The 16,240-nt window shown below is 40.5% G+C and overlaps 1 protein-coding gene across 3 annotated transcripts; it reads right to left on the reverse strand.

Annotated features, from left to right (window-relative positions):
* Window positions 1-1,250: 1,250 nt before the first annotated feature.
* On the reverse strand, window positions 1,251-14,720 carry nek4 (NIMA-related kinase 4). 3 transcript variants are annotated; one of them, XM_061687557.1, is made up of 16 exons: window positions 14,432-14,720; window positions 12,899-13,165; window positions 12,622-12,819; window positions 12,445-12,552; window positions 12,156-12,310; window positions 11,847-11,991; window positions 10,201-10,782; window positions 10,074-10,124; window positions 9,854-9,994; window positions 9,636-9,779; window positions 4,406-4,472; window positions 4,170-4,270; window positions 4,004-4,077; window positions 3,668-3,885; window positions 3,462-3,595; window positions 1,251-3,304 (listed from the first exon to the last, which is right to left on the reverse strand). In XM_061687557.1, the coding sequence occupies exons 1-16, from the start codon at window positions 14,516-14,518 to the stop codon at window positions 3,206-3,208; spliced, it is 2,571 nt and encodes an 856-aa protein (XP_061543541.1). In that variant the 5' UTR covers window positions 14,519-14,720; the 3' UTR covers window positions 1,251-3,205. The 3 variants fall into 3 exon arrangements, with proteins under 3 accessions (XP_061543541.1, XP_061543540.1, XP_061543542.1); XM_061687556.1 differs by having other exon boundaries at window positions 4,406-4,499; XM_061687558.1 differs by lacking the exon at window positions 10,201-10,782 and having other exon boundaries at window positions 4,406-4,499.
* Window positions 14,721-16,240: the final 1,520 nt, after the last annotated feature.

Raw genomic sequence — 16,240 nt, forward strand, 5'->3', positions numbered from 1 at the left:
AAAAGCAGTAAGGGAAGGTCTCCAGGGAAGAAAGTCAATTTGGTGATGTCCACAGACTCGACTTAAGGCAGCATTATGGTCACATTTACAGTTATTCTAGTTTTTGTCCATATATTGTTGAGTCCTGGAAGCTAAAGCTAAAAGTCTAGCTATTAATAATGTTGGGTTTTTCAAATCCACTGAAATATAATGTAGACAGTCCAAATATATGTGGATAGGGATGCACCAATACCACTTTTGAGACAGTACAAGTACTTGCATATGAGTGCTCACCGATACAGAGTACCGAAATTTGATGCCATTACGTCGCCCAATTGTGATGAAAATGTGTTTTGTTTTAATCAAATATTGTTCACAAATACAAGTCTAACTTCTCTTGAACATAGCATAAGTTTCACTCAAATATATAACTCTTTAGAGTAACAACTTGTCATTACTGACATAACATCCAACTGCATGTTTTTCTCAGTCTTGCCACACATTTTATTTAAATGTCACATGTAGCACAAGGCATTTCAGGTATGATGGTGTCTTAGTCTGAACACTTAAGGAGCAATATGTAAAAGGAGTACATAAAGTCGATATAGAACAAATGAGAGATGAAGAGCGTAGTCTGGTGGATTCACAAGTAGGAATTGAGACGCCATGTTACCTCTTGTGTTAACTACAAATAAAATTAGTAAAAAGAAATAGAAGACTTCTGTTTACTCTACGTACCGCTCTGTTGCGGCTTTGTGATGGGCTGGCTAGGCCGGAGCCGCGCAGTGTGGAGCTGGCAACGGGGCTAGAGAATCTTGGACCTCACTGGATGGCCCATCGCTGCAACTCACAGGGTGGCAAAGCCTCTGTCGCCACCAGAGTTCATCATCCATTTTGCAGAGCATAATTTGCAGTTGGCTAACAAAGTATTGTCAGCAATGTTTACCTCAAAGTACAGTATCTCTACATGGCTGACAAAGCTCCTATTCAACCGGTCAGGTTGGGTTGGGTTGGTAGAGTGGTATTGGTGTAGGAGTGAAGACGTACAGTATGGGCGCCGATACTGGTATTGCATCGTTATCACTGCATCACTCCTTCTGGGCTTAACTGTATCAAAGTGTCCCTCATCCAGTGCTTTCGTCTTTACCTTTATTGTATTGCAACACTACAAGAACCATAAAAGAAAAAAGTCAAAATATTTTAGGCAAAGATTTATCAGAAATAATTTTATTGTTCATATCTATATGATACAACATGTCTACATTGTGTATAAGACAAACGAAAATAATCCCCCTCAAAAGATGCAATACAGGTAAAATATTCAACAATATTCTGGCTCTCATGATAAATTAACAAACTAAATACTCCATTACAGCAAGGTATGTTTAAGGAAGATGTTTGCATAGACATAGTGAAAAATACTAAACTATAACATAAGGATATAAACATTGTCATACAGTTAGTGGGTATGGAAAATATTCAGACCCCCTTAAATTTTTTCACTCTGTTATATTGCAGCCAATTGCTAAAATCATTTAAATACAATTTTTCCCCTCATTAATGTACACACAGTACCCCATATTGACAGAAAAAAAACAGAATTGTTAAAATGTTTGCAGATTTATTAGAAAAGAAAACCTGAACTATCACACAGTACAAAGTATTCAGACACTTTGTTCTGTATTTTAGTAGAAGCATCCTTTTCAGCTAATACAGCCATGAGTCTTTTTGGGAATGATGGAACAAGTTTTTCACACCAGGATTTGGGGATCCTCTGCCATTCCTCCTTGCAGCTCCTCTGCAGTTCTGTCAGGTTGGATGGTGAACATTGGTGGACAGCCATTTTCAGGTCTCTCCAGAGATGCTCTATTGGGTTTAAGTCAGGGCTCTGGCTGGGCCATTCAAGAACAGTCACAGAGTTGTTCTGAAGTCACTCCTTCGTTATTTTCGCTGTGTGCTTAGGGTCATGGTCTTTTTTTAAGGTGAACCTTCGGCCCAGTCTGAGGTTCTGAGCACTCTGGAGAAGGTTTTTGTCCTGTACTTGGCAGCATTCATCTTTCCTTCGATTGCAACCAGTCGTCCTGTCCCTGCAGCTGAAAAACACACCCACAGTATGATGCTGCCAGCACCATGCTTCACTGTTGGGACTATTGGACAGGCGATGAGCAGTGCCTGGTTTTCTCCACACATACCGCTTAGAATTAAAGCCAAAAAGTTCATCTTGGTCTCATCAGACCAGAGAAGCTTATTTCTCACCATCTTGGAGTCCTTCAGGTATTTTTTAGCAAACTCCATGCGGGCTTTCATGTGTCTTGCACTGAGGAGAGGCTTCCGTCAGGCCACTCTGCCATAAAGCCCCGACTGGTAGAGGGCTGCAGTGATGGTTGACTTTCTAGAACTTTCTCCCCTCTCCCGACTACATCTCTGGAGCTCAGCCAGAGTGATCTTTTGGTTCTTCTGTACCTCTCTAACCAAGGCTCTTCTCCCCCAATTGCTCAGTTTGCCCGGACGGCCAGCTCTAGGACGAGTGATGATCAGCCCAAAAGTCTTCCATTTCAGGATTATGGGGGCCACTGTGCTCTTAGGAACCTTAAGTGGAGCAGAAATTAATTTGTAGCCTTGGCCAGATCTGTGCCTTGCCACAATTGTCTCTGAGCTCATCAGGCAGTGACCTCATGATTCTCATTTGCTCTGACATGCACTGAGAGCTGTAAGGTCTTATATAGACAGTTGTGTGGCTTTCCTAGTCAAGTCCAATCAGTATAATCAAACACAGCTGGACTCCAATGAAGGTGTAGAACCATCTCAAGGATAAGCAGAAGAAATGGACAGCATCCGAGTTAAATATATGAGTGTCACAGGAAAGGGTCTGTGTACTTATGGTTGTGTGATATTTCAGTTTTTCTGTTTGAATAACTATGCACAAATGTAAACAATTCCTTTTTTCTGTCAATATGGGGTGCTGTGTGTACATTGAGGAAAAAAAATAACAAATGATTTTAGCAAATGGCTGCAATATAACAAATAGCGAAAAATTTAAGGGAGTGAATACTTTCCGTACCCACTGTATTTACATTGAACTGTTTCTCATGGTGTTGATGCAACAATAGCAGCAACAAGCATAAATTCGAATGTTTATGTAGACAGGAAGTGGCACTTGCCATAGCACTTGCCTCACTGGTGAAAGCTTCCGTACATCAATTGTTTTTTTGTTACAATTATTTTTCTAAACCTTGAAGGCAATCTCCTCAAAGAATTTCAGTTGTCTCACCATCACACCATACGTGTGATACTTTTCATCACCCATCTGCTGACGAAGGCACAACTGCAGCAGTGAGAGAAAAAGGAATGTATGTTATTGTTCTCTAACACTTTTCAGATTTTTTCATTCTGATTGATTTTCAATTTGCAGACTGGAAAAAACAAAAATGCAGGCAAAGTGGGCCTGATGTACATCATGTGGAGCATTTCTAAAAACATACTTCTAGTTTATCGTCATCCTCCTCCTCCATGATTTCCAGGACTTTGCCCAAGAGCTTGACCCCCAGGCCCTTCACTACATCAGTTCTCAGGAGCTCGATGGCCCTCCTGATCTTGGCTGGACCCGACGTGGAGCCTTTATGAATGGAAAATATTGTTAAACACACCACAACGATAACGATGGCACAGTTTGAGGGTAATATCTGACCTATTGGGATTTCTCCCAGTGACAAGTTCTCTGCTTCCTGTCGAGCCTTGCCGTGGAGCACCAGGGTGTCCCTGTACTTCTTGTTAAGTTTGAATTCTGGCAACAACGTACAACCCAATTCATGTTTGTCCACCTCATTCACGTCATTTCCATCAACCATCCTCAAAGTTTGGGTCATCATGTGGACTAAATCCTGCATGTCTTTGGTTTCAGCTCTCCTGCACAGAACACACACGCAGTGTCAATCGTATAATGTGAATACTGTACTTACAAAAAATACAATAAAAAAGTCAACTAACTCTTATATTGAGGTCTTTCTCTGCTGTACTGCCTCACCTTTCCCTGCAGTCTCCCTCTGCATGCTCTGTGGAGCTTGTGGATGAGCTGTACTCATCTTCATCCTTTCCCCGCTTCAATGAATTACACCAAGGTTTTGACATTTGTCATTTCTTGTTTTATGATTACCCTCACAGTACGAGAAACAGTAAGTGTGTGTCTGTACCTTATTGGTCTGAGTAATAAAGTCTGACACAGAGTTGGAAACTGGAGTGTTCTGGTGTTGGGTCTTGGAACCGGTGACATCATGAGATGCTCTTACAGCACCTGGAGGAGGAATTATCATAGTTCAATAATGATGAATGTAGTGTGTCATACTTTGTCAATTGAAAAAGCCCTGTAATGTAAGTACAGCTTCTCATTTTGTTGTTCTTTAAAAGGAAGACTAAAATAATATTGTACCTGATTGGCAGGCAGTGTCTTGGGAGTGCCTCAGTCTTCTTCTCTCTCTGGCAGATAGAGGGCGCTCCTGAATGGTAACATTTAAGTTTATTGCCTGGATCAAACGACATAATTATTTAGCCATCCATCTTCTATAAAACTTGTCCCCACGAGTGTTGCGGGTGGGCTATTGCCTATCCCAACTGACTTCAGGAGAGAGGCGGGAAACACCCTAGACTGGTGTAGGTTGCGTCTAGATCAGGGGTCTCAAACTCAATTTACCTTGGGCCCGTTGGAGGCAGTCTGGCTGAGGCTGGGCCGCAACCCTGGCGCACATGCACGCGCGTGCAATTTAAATTAGAAATTAAAAATACATTTTAAAAATCTTCTCAAATGTCTTTTTTATTTTTTTAACAACTCATCTACTGTGCCGCCCACATAAATAATCAGTATATCAAAACAATAATCTGGGCGGCAAAATAGAAGCTGTCTACTGGTAGCTCACAATATGATGCAGTGTGGTTCTCCACGTCTGCCAACTGCAACCGCCGTAATAAACATACTCTTGAATTAATACATCCCTGACAGTGAAAAATACAACCGAGCATTATTTACTTTGCAAACTTGGAATTGTTGCTATAGCTCTAGTATGAGATCGATTGATAAAAATACTTTAATATTCCCAAGGGAAATTCCGCCATCCAGTTGCATTATAGAAAGAATGAAAAATAAAGACTAAGATAAAAATGCAGTTGAATAGGCAAAAATATTGGAGAATAAATAAACATTCGGTGTCTTGCCGAGTCTTTCTAAGTTTCTGTGATATTGACCACTTCTGGCCAGCCACTATAAGATAAGAACACCATGTGGCCGTTTTTATAAAAGTTCTCAGTGTCTGGACTGTGTAACTGCAGTCCCCTGCAAAAGTATTGGAACAGCAGGGTCAATTCCTTTGTTTTTGTTGTATACTAAAGACATTTTGGTTTCAGATCAAAAGATGAATATGAGACAAAAGTTCAGAATTCCAGCTCTTATTTCATGGTATTTACATCTAGATATGCTAAACAACTCAAGACACAGCACCTTTTGTTTGAAGCCATCCACTTTTCAAGTGAGCAAAAGAATTGCAACAGACTTTCTTTCCCCAGACATTAACTTTAGACATGCAATCACCAAAGGCATGAAAAAAGTGAGGGGGGGGATAAGGGGCAGATCCCCTGGGCTCCCGCAGAGATTTTTATTTTATTTTAACATAAATTAAGCAATCTGGAAGACTTTGAAGAGTACAATAAGGCAAATAATAATAATAATAATCATAAATATCTTCACGCAGAAAAAACTATTTACACCGTTCAAGTACATGTTGATGTACAAATTTAAGATTAAAATTAAATTTGCCGAATTTCTTTGCCTTTTTGTTCTGGCCTCCATCTTGAGCCAGGCCCATCTCCACCTGCACCTGATGCCTCCTTCAAGCTGTGCCACATGAATAGCATCCTCCTTTTTAAGCACTCTCATTCTGGAGAAGAATTGACTAAAATCATTGTCTGTTCCACTTCATTTTTCACTATTACCAACTTCAAAGGCTAACCCCAAATGCCTTCTCCAGGAAAATATTCAGTACAATATTTTTCTGTTATTATTGGCCATTTCTGAATTTGAAGTTAGTTCATTCAGTGTTGACATAATTCCTAACATCGCTCCGTCGCTTAATACATTTAACATTAACATCCGTAAACCAATTAGATAATTGTAGGCGCGTTTCGAAATTAATACAAGATGTACAAGCAGATCAACTCTTGTCGCCGATGTTACGTGTGCTGCGCGGTTCCGCTGGGACCACAACCAGGGCCACGACCTGCAGCACCTCAACACGAAAATACAAAATACCAGTGCAACAAATTCAACACTGGCTGATCTGATGAGAAAAAATGTTGCTTAGATGTAAGAGTAGCAATAGAGGATGTCCACTCCAGAGCTAGGTAGAGTAGCCATATTGTACTCAGGTAAAGTACTGTTACTTGACAATAATGTGACTCAAGTAAAAAGTCCTCCAAAAAATTACTTAAGAGTAAAAAGTAAACAGTGAAATAATTACTCAAGTACTGAGTAAATAGTGAGTAACAACATGAACATTAATTAAAATTTTTTAAAAAAACATAATAAAATGTGAACGTGCATATTCTGATGTTGCTGTGTGTGTGTGTGTGTGTGTGTGTGTGTGTGTGTGTGTGTGTAAATCTGCAATTTACTGCATGCTGTTTTCTCAAGTTATAAGTGAGCTGAAATATCCACATTTGGGCAGACAGTGCCAGACAAATACTACAATACATGAAAGCTATTGTTTTTGTTGGTCTAAATCAGTGATTCCCAACCAGTGTGCCGGGGCACATTAGTGTGCCATGAGCTCTCTTCAGGTGTGCCGTGGGAAATTATCAAATTTTACTTAATTGCTCAAGAAATATTTTATTTCCAAGAAATAATGTATCTTTATTCATCTATTTATGTCAGTGAGGCATAGTGACAGACAACAAATAAATGCTCTTCTATTAGATGGCATGAAGTACAGTAATTAATGTATCCAGTTTTTGTGACATTTTTGTTTGTAGGTGTGCCGTGAGATTTTTCAATTGTAAAATATGTGCTTTGGCTCCATAAAGGTTGGAAATCACTGGTCTAAATGTAGTCTAATGTGGCGACCCCCCGCCCTCCCAGGAAAAACTCATTAGATCTATACAAATCACATAAATGGCCTACTTGGAATTCAAAATGTCGAATTTCTCTGAAAGGCGACTGATTTGCATGTATAACTTAAAGTGATTAACATTTAATATTTGCTGGCATAACCCTCACTTGCAATAACTGCATCTAGCCTGCGACCCATTGATCTCACCAGACTGTTGCATTCTTCATTTGAAATGCTTTTCCAGGCCTTTATTGTTTGTTTCTGGGGGGTTCTCCCTTCAGTCCCCTCTTCAGTCCCCTCTGCAGGAGGTAAAATGCATGCTCTATTGGGTTAAGGTATGATTGACTTATCCAGTCTAAGACCTTCCACTTTATCCCTGATGAAGTCCTTTTTTGTGTTGTCAGTTTGTTTTAGGTGATTGTCTGGTTGCATGATGAACCTTCTCCCGATTAGTTTAGATGCATTTTTCTGTAAATTGCCAGACAAAATGGTTTTGTAGACTTCAGAATTCATTCTGCTGCGACCATCATGAATGACATCATCAATAAAGACTAGTGAGCCCATTCCAGAAGCAGCCATGCAAGCTCAAGCCATAACATTATCTCCATCATGCTTCACAGATGAGCTTGTGTGTTTTGGATCATGAGAAGATCCTTTTTTTCTCCATACTTTGGCCTTACCATCACTTCGGTAGAGGTTAATCTTGGTCTCATCAGACTGTTCTTTGGGTGTTTCTTCACAGCTCTCATAATGTTTGTTAATTTATTTTTCAGGACATTCCAAATTGTTGTATTGGCTATGCCCAAATGTTTGCGCAATAGTTCTGATCAATTTCCCCTCTTCTCTAAGCTTCAAAATTGTTTGCTTTTCTCCCATAGACAGCTCTCTGGTTTTCATGTTTGCTTAACAGCAAAGGCTGTTTTCACAGGTGAAGGCCAAAGCCAAAAACAAGCACTATCTAATGTTTAACCAATCAATCTAAAAGGCAACACCTGAGCAACTAGAAACACCCATCAGTCATTTATTCCAATACTTTTGCTCACATGAAAAGTGGGCGGGTTCAAACAAAAGGTGCTCTGTCCTACGTTGTTTAACACATCTAGATGTAAATACCATGAAATAAAAGTTGCATCTAGAGGTGTTAACTAAGGAGAGAGAACACCGTTTGCTTGAACCCACCCACTTTTCAAGTGAGCAAAAGCATTGGAACGTGTGACTGATGGGTGTTTTTAGTTGGTCAAGTGCAGCCTTTTATATTGATTGCTTAAACATTAGATAGTGCTTGTTTTTGGCTTTGGGTTTCACCTGTGAAAACTGGATTTGCTGTTAAGCAAAAATAAAGATCAGGGAGCAGTCTATGGAAGAAAAGCAAACCATTTTAAAGCTGAGAGAAGAGGGGAAATGGATCAGAGCTATTGCACAAACACAGCATAGCCAATACAATAATTTGGAATGTCCTGAATGTACTGAGCAACAGACATCGAACAGGTCGGCCAAGCAGTATCTACAGCAGTTGATGACAGAAACATTGTGAGAGCTGTGAAGAAACACCCAAAGACAACAGTCAGTGGCATAACTACCAACCTCCACAGGGCAGGGGTGACTATATCACAATCCACTGTTCGAAGAAGACTTTGAGAGAATATCGAGGCCATTCCACAAGATGCAAACCACTCATCAGCCAAAAGAATCGGAAGGCCAATTTTGATTTTGCAAAGAAGTACAGAGATGAGCCACAAAGGTTGTGGAACAAAGTTTTATGGACTGATTAGACCAAGATTAACCTGACCAAAGTGATGGAAAAGCCAAAGTATGGAGAAAGAAAGGCTCTTATGATCAAAAACACACAAGCTCATCTGTGAAGCCTGGTGGAGGTAATGTCATGGCTTGGGATTGCATGGCTCCTTCTGGAACGGGCTCACTCGTCATGATGGTAGCACCAGAATTAATTTTGAAGTCTATAAAAGCATTTTTGCATTCAAACTAATCAGAGAAGCTTCATCATGCAACAAGACAGTGACCCAAAACACACTGCCAACACAACAAAGGACATCGTCAGGGGGAAAAAGTGGAAGGTCTTAGACTGTCCAAGTCAATCACTGGACCTGCATTTTACCTCCTAAAGAGGAGACTGAAGGGAGAAACCCCCAGAAACAAATAAGAACTGAAGGAGGCTGCAGTAAAGGCCTGGAAAAGCATATCAAATGAAGAATGCAACAGTCTGGTGAGATCAATGGGTCGCAGGCTTGATGCAGTTATTGCAAGTAAGGGTTATGCCACCAAATACTTAAAGTTATTCAATTTAAGTTAATTTAATAATGTCTGCTCCAATACCTTTGCTCACTTGAAAAGTGGGTGGCTTCAAACAAAAGGTGCTCTGTCCTGAGTTGTTTAACACATCACGATTTAAGTACCATGAAATAAAAGCTGGAATTCTGAACTTGTGTCTCACATTCATCTTTTGATCTGAAACGCAAATTTCTTCAGTATACAACAAAAACAAAGGAATTGACCTTGCCGTTCCAATATTTTTGAAGAGGACTGTAAATGAGTTAAAATTTGTACCTTTGGCAGATTAAATAATCCGTCCCCACAAGATTTAGATGTGACATTCTCATTCATTTTCTTGCTCTCTGTGCTTCTTTTCCTCACTTCTAATGATGGTTCGACAGGACCTCGAGGCAAAGGTCTGCGAGATGCTGCTTTAGTCTAAACAAGAGATAAATATCCATGTAAAAGTATTTATAAAGTAACTCTAGATAGGAATTAATTGACTAGTTTACCTTTTGCTGATAACAATCTTTTTGTTTTATGTCCCTCCCACTGTACTCCAGTGAGACAGCAGGTTCTTGGGCAGTGAGAAATGGAGCACTGGTTACACTCCGGGAGTTGATTTGTAAGGGAACCTTCTCTTCAGGAGGTTCCTTAACAGAAACAATCACTTTCCAGTAGAGTACATCAAAAGCTTAGCAGTTATCAGAGCTCAGAGTACAATTTTCTTACAACTGTTGGAGAGAATGGTTGTAGCAGCTTTTCTGTAGACTCCAAATTATCCTAAAAAGGAAACAAAACGTGTGAGGATATACTCCTACAAACAACCAAATACATCTCTATTGATAACTGAACTTACTTGTATGTCTGCATGTCCTGTTTGAGCTCTGTTGACAGGATTCATGGAATAATTTTTACACTCTATGTTCGCCTCTACTTTGTCTAAGGTGATTCTGTGTGCAGATCTCTTCTCCAAATCTGTTCCTTGCTTCATTTCTACTTTACTGTTCGGCATGTAAGCGTCTTTAAGGAGCTCCATTGTGTCATCCTTGTCATCATTAGCTGCCACCTTTTTCTCAGAGACTGAAAAGGTGTCCCGAAATGGACAAAATCCATTTGATACTTTTCTGTCATCTACTCCCCTCCTCCCAGCTGCTGATACAGGCTTGAGTGGGGGCTTAACATGTGTAGAAGGGGGCGAGGGCTCCTTTTTATCAGCCTGGTGTTGTGCCACAGCTAACTGAGGTGCGTCTAATGCCCTCTTTATCGCATCTGGATCCTGCTGTGGACACATGTCAACTTGGATGTTGCTGATGCTTGCCATGGATGTGATGCTGCTTTTGAGAGCATCAGGTGAGGACGGCTTAGGCGGTGGATTTATCTGAAGCGGGTTACAGTCTGTGACACCGTTTAGATTTTTGAGGAGCTGTGATTTGTCTTTCTGTCGAATGAATATACATAAAACAATCACCAAAAAATATCAACAAATATTTTTTCAGTGTTTCAAAATACTTATAAAAATGCTCCTACAACTCAACATGTGCTTGTGGATTTGTTGAATCATATTGCTGAAGTGGTAGCTTGATTCTCACAGAAATGATAGGAATGTGCATCCTGGAGCAAAACTAAATGTTTTTATTTGACTTGTTACAGATAAAAACTAAATCCACTCATCCTGAGCCACACCATTACTGTGCTGAGAGAGATTATCAGCTGTGCCGTGAAAATTATCATATTTTACGGAGTTGGTCCGAAAATTAGCCCCCCCACCCCCGGTTGTCGGGCCGCGGAAGGGTGGGGGGCTTGTGTGCCGGCTCATCAACTCCGTACACCAGTTGACTAAAATGCATGTGATATGGTGTTCATTCACTAATAAATTTGACAGAAACACTATAGACTTTTAATTACTTGTGCTGGGATCACTAACAACAACACAGGTTATACTAACATATCAACTCACAGGTTCTTACAGGTGTTTAGACACTAAAAAAAGAATCCCACCACACCACTCAACAGTAGCACTGAACTTGCTCATTTCCCCCACATCCTGTCCTGCCCTTTTCTGTCCTCTCTTATCTGGTTCTCTTGGTTAGTTATTGCATGTCCTCACCATGTGTGTGTCCCCACCCCATCTACAAATGATTGTTCAAATATCTAGACTGTCTCGCTATTGTTCTGTTGTGGTTTTCACCCCTTGTCCGCTTGTCCCTCTGTCTGTCCCCTGAAACCCTTTTCTGTCTGGCTGCATTTTCAATAAACGTCAGACTAATTAAAAAATTTAAAAATAAGCACAGGGAGTATTTCAAACTCCCCTGTTGCACAGCAAAACTGTTCCAGCACAAAAGCATACAGATACACCATTCTGCAAGGCCATGCAGCTGAACAGGACAGGTTTAATTAAAAATAATAATAATTTTAAAAATATATATTTTTTAAAAAGACACATACTTCTTTCTAATGGGCTATTTTTCTCATGTTTAATAGTTTAGTACTAGATTCGCTTACTTGTTTCAACCTGGGAAGGGGTTCCAGCTGAGGACTTGGAGGGAGTGGCTTTGGTTTTGGCTGAAGCTGCCCCACATTGGCTACATCGTTGCTTTGGATGTACCTGCTGCCACCAGAAACTTTCTTTCTTGACTTAGCAGTTATTCTACGCAACAACAACACACAAATGGATGAAGAAGCAACACAGCAGGAAAAAGTTATTATCAACTTTTAACAAAAAATAAGTGATGAGTACATTGAACATGTATATCTTAAAACAAAACAAAACTATGAACAAACAAATGTAGAAGTTTAGTTTGTCTTTCTTACTCTTTGGTGGCCTCCAGGAACATGGCAATTTGTCGTTTGATGTAAGGTTGCCGCAGGATAAGTTTGACATCTGGCCTGTCGTCTGGCCTTTTACACAACATGCTTTTGATTAGCTCTCCTAGCTGGGGGTCGTACTTACTTGGCATCTGTGGGAGCTGAGGGACGCAACCAGTAATGAAAAGGTTATACATCACTGCAGATTTATACGTAATAAGAGATTGTGCTACAGTTAAAGCTTAAGAGCTCAGGATGTGCTTATGCACACATAAGACATAAAAATGGAACCAACCCTTCCTTCTACAATGCGATAGACCAGTGAGTTCATATCCTTAGCATTGAAGGCGTGTTTTAGTGTAGACATTTCATACACACAGCAACCCAGGGCCCATACATCAGACTGGAAAAGAAAAGATATCACTTGTCAAGCCTTCCAGGAGAAAACAGTAAGATGCGATAAAGGTGATACCTTGTGATTGTAGGGTTTATTAGAGAAGAGCTCTGGACTCATGTAGTAAGGTGTCCCGATAAGTGTGCTGGCCATATCATTCTGGTTCTCCAATACACGTGCGATGCCGAGGTCCCCAACTTTGATGATATTGGTCTTTGTCAGGAAGATATTCTGTGTTTTAAGGTCCCGATGAAGAATGTTCCTTTCATGAAGGTACTGAAAGCGAACACAGAGGAAGTGACTTGAGGAATGCTTTGTGTTCATGATTTGACTTTCACATGAACATGCAACATACCTGGAGTGCCATGGCAATCTGAACAAACCACTCCACCACCTGCCTCTCTGGTAGCAGCTCTCCCTTTTGCTGTTTGAGTCTGTGATAGAGGTCACCGCCTTCACAGAAGCCCATCACTATGTAAAGTTGGAGGTCTGTTCCTTCCCAGGATTCCCTGTATGTTACGATGTTGGGATGTCGCAGCTGGGACAAAAGCTGCGCCTCCTGCTCTGCAGCTCGACGTTCCCGTTTCGAGGAGGTGGTTAAATTGAGCTTTTTTATGACATACTGTGGGGTAGGAATTGTTGGAATTGAATTCAATATTTCATATTGATGCTTTATGATATTTGTTTCCTGATGAAATATATTAAATATATGGTTGTCTTCGTTATCCATCCATCTATTTTCTATGCCGTTTATCCTCATTAGGGTTACAGGTGAACTACAACCTTTGAGCCAACCGTAAGGCACATATGGACAAACCATTCATGCTCACATTAACACCTATGGACAACTTACTGTATTTTTCGGACTATAAGCACACTTAAAATCCTTAAATTTTCTAAAAAAATCCGGTGCGCCTTATGTATGAATTCTGGGTGTGCTTACTGATCTCGAACCGATTTTAAGTGGTACACGGCGCACACAAACCTGTCAAAATGTTTTAGTGTGACTTGGGTTAGCTACGAAGCCAGATTTACGGCTACCGTAGTGAGGAGCCTCGCGGAGTACTACTTACTGTGCTTCAACATAATACTATGCTGTGCGTATAAGTGACTTATCTGTTTTGTTTCGCTTAATGCGCCTTATAATCCGGTCCGCCTTGTGTATGAAAATAGACCGGTTCGTTGATAGTGCGCTTTATAATCCGGTGCACTTTATAGTCTGAAAAATATGGTACAGTCTGTTATATTTTTGGAGTGTGGGAGGAAAACCCACGCAAACAGAGGGAGAACATGGAAACTCCACATAGGCCTGACCCAAGATTGGAATAACAAAGCTCAAAACTGTGAGGCAGCTCTGCTAACCAATAACACAATGTGCTGTCCCACTTCAGTTATGTCATACTAAATTCACTTCATTGTGAGTGATTGTTAGTAAGAATGTATGCACGTCACCAGTCTGTAACCTCAAGGCTGTAAAATAATTTATAAATTTTAAACAACACTGCAGGAGGAAAATCGTGAACATGTTATTGAAGGTGAATTACTAGTTGAAGAGAAAATATGTGGTGCAATGTTGCTGCTGCTTGAAGCAGTCAGGCTGCCAAAATGACTTACATTGCACTATTTCTTTCTTATTTCTACTGCTACTGCATTAGTTTTAAATTACGCTTTTATCAGATGCTCACAATGCTTGCCTTGTAGTTAATATTGGTCACGTGAATAGGCTCACTTGACTCCATGACCTTCAATCACATTGCACGTAAACAAACTTAGCACTTCAAGGCTAACTGCCACACTACGCTAGTTGTACCCAAAAGGGTCTTTTTAGCAATTGTTCAAATCTTTCTTGCCATAACAGTTTAAGATTCCAAATAAGAACGCATCTCACCTGTTTTCGGTCTGTTCTGTGCTTCACCAAGTTCACCTCCCCGTAGCTCCCTTGCCCAACCACTCTGATAAAAATGTAATTGTCCATCGGTCTTCAAGGCTCTTCATAACCGGGCCGGACAACACGGAAGTTCCTCAACATTTGCTCCAACGTGGATACGTGTTAACCTGACCCATACGGCAGATGTAAAGCCGACAAAAAAATTTCTTCGATAAAAGTTGGACACTAGCGTAATGGGGAGATGGGATTTTGAAAAGACAGGAAACCATCAGTGGAACTTTTCGTCACTAGGCAACTGGCGGCAGACGACCGCGGCAAGGTCCACAAAGCACTCCAATAGCAGCTCACTGCCACCTACCGACCAAAAAAGTTCACTGCAAGCTATCTGTTTTTTAGGGGCAGTTGGTGGCAGCCTCAGCACAACTCTTGAATGTAACTCCGAGGTCGAGCTGTGTTCTGCTAAATGATTAAAATTGTGACTATGCTATGGACACTTGTTCCATGGCAACAACGTAATATATATAACGTATGTACATATTAACCAGGTGGGAGCTAAATGGCAAATGCAAGCCAAAGGAGCGGTCACTTCATTCGGTCCACTGTAAGAGAAGCTGTGTTCTGCTGCGGTTGTTTTTTTTTTTTTTTTTTTTTTTTACAACTGCTTTTTAAAAGAAGTGAACGTGTTAGAATTTAAAATGGGCTGAAAAGTACAATGAAATTGAGTTAAATAAATCAAATTAAAAAGATTTCGAATGGAGAATACTTTCTACCTCACGTTCTACCTCAGTGGTGGAAAAGGGCCACATAAGGGCCCGTCCGTTCTCTAATCGGGTCCACTGAGTATTTACACTATCAAGTCTTGTAAAATTATTCCAGACATTTTTTTCTAAAATTAGTTGATTAGAATGTTTTCATTCGACCCTAGCGAGGATAAGCGGTAAGAAAAATTAATGAATGAATGAATGTACACATACGATTGGTTAATGTATTTTATTATAAATATTACAATTTAAAATGACACTTACATAAATACATAAAATACATTAAAAAATGAAAACTACATTTAACATTTTTGTTTTCATTTGTATTATATCATTAGGTAAGTAATTATAAATAATACAATTAAAATGTGAATTCATTATGACTTCCATCCATCCATTTTCTGAGCCACTTATCCTCACAAGGGTCACAGGAGTGCTGGAGCCAACCCCAGCTATCATAGGGCAGGAGGCGGGGTACACCCTGAACAGGTTGCCAGCCAATTACAGGGCACATCGAAACAAACAACCATACGCACTCACATTCACACATACGGGCAATTTAGAGTTTTCAATTAACCTACCATGCATGTTTTTGGGATGTGGGAGGAAACCAGAGTGCCCGGAGAAAGCCCACGCAGGCACGGGGAGAACATGCAAACTCCACATAGGCGGGGTCAGGGATTGAACCCCAGACCTCAGAACTGTGAGGCAGACGCTCTAACCAGTCGTCCACTGTGCCGTCTTTCATTATTACTTTTAAAATATAAAGAAACTGTTTTTAACTCTTCTTTGAGTGACCTGGCCCGTCATTCCATTTTAAAAACAGAGTGCAAAGGTTTGCCCACCCCTGCATGATATAGACACTTGATACATCCAGGTGGCACGTAGGCCTCTGTTTTTGTAGACAGCAGAGCGCAAAAATTGGGATATCTTGATTTTGATTCAAACACAAGGCTCGCTGTGAGTGTTTGCCAATTTGGCAGATCGGTCAGAGACAAGCTGGGCGTACTGGTGTGTCCTTTCAGATGTGGCTGGCGCAAGTGACAAT

The sequence above is a fragment of the Phycodurus eques genome, chromosome 10 (assembly GCF_024500275.1).
Source record: "Phycodurus eques isolate BA_2022a chromosome 10, UOR_Pequ_1.1, whole genome shotgun sequence".
NCBI classification, from domain to species: Eukaryota; Metazoa; Chordata; class Actinopteri; order Syngnathiformes; family Syngnathidae; genus Phycodurus; species Phycodurus eques.

Bases quoted from the DNA above. Each gene is read 5' to 3' on its own strand.
- nek4 (XM_061687556.1), bottom strand. From the start codon at position 14,518: ATGGACAATTACATTTTTATCAGAGTGGTTGGGCAAGGGAGCTACGGG. The intron at 13,166-14,431 runs GTGAGATGCGTT...CCTACCCCACAG, and splicing joins ACAGAACAGACCGAAAACAG to TATGTCATAAAAAAGCTCAA. The intron at 11,992-12,155 runs GTAAGAAAGACA...GTTGTTGCGTAG, and splicing joins TTCCTGGAGGCCACCAAAGA to AATAACTGCTAAGTCAAGAA.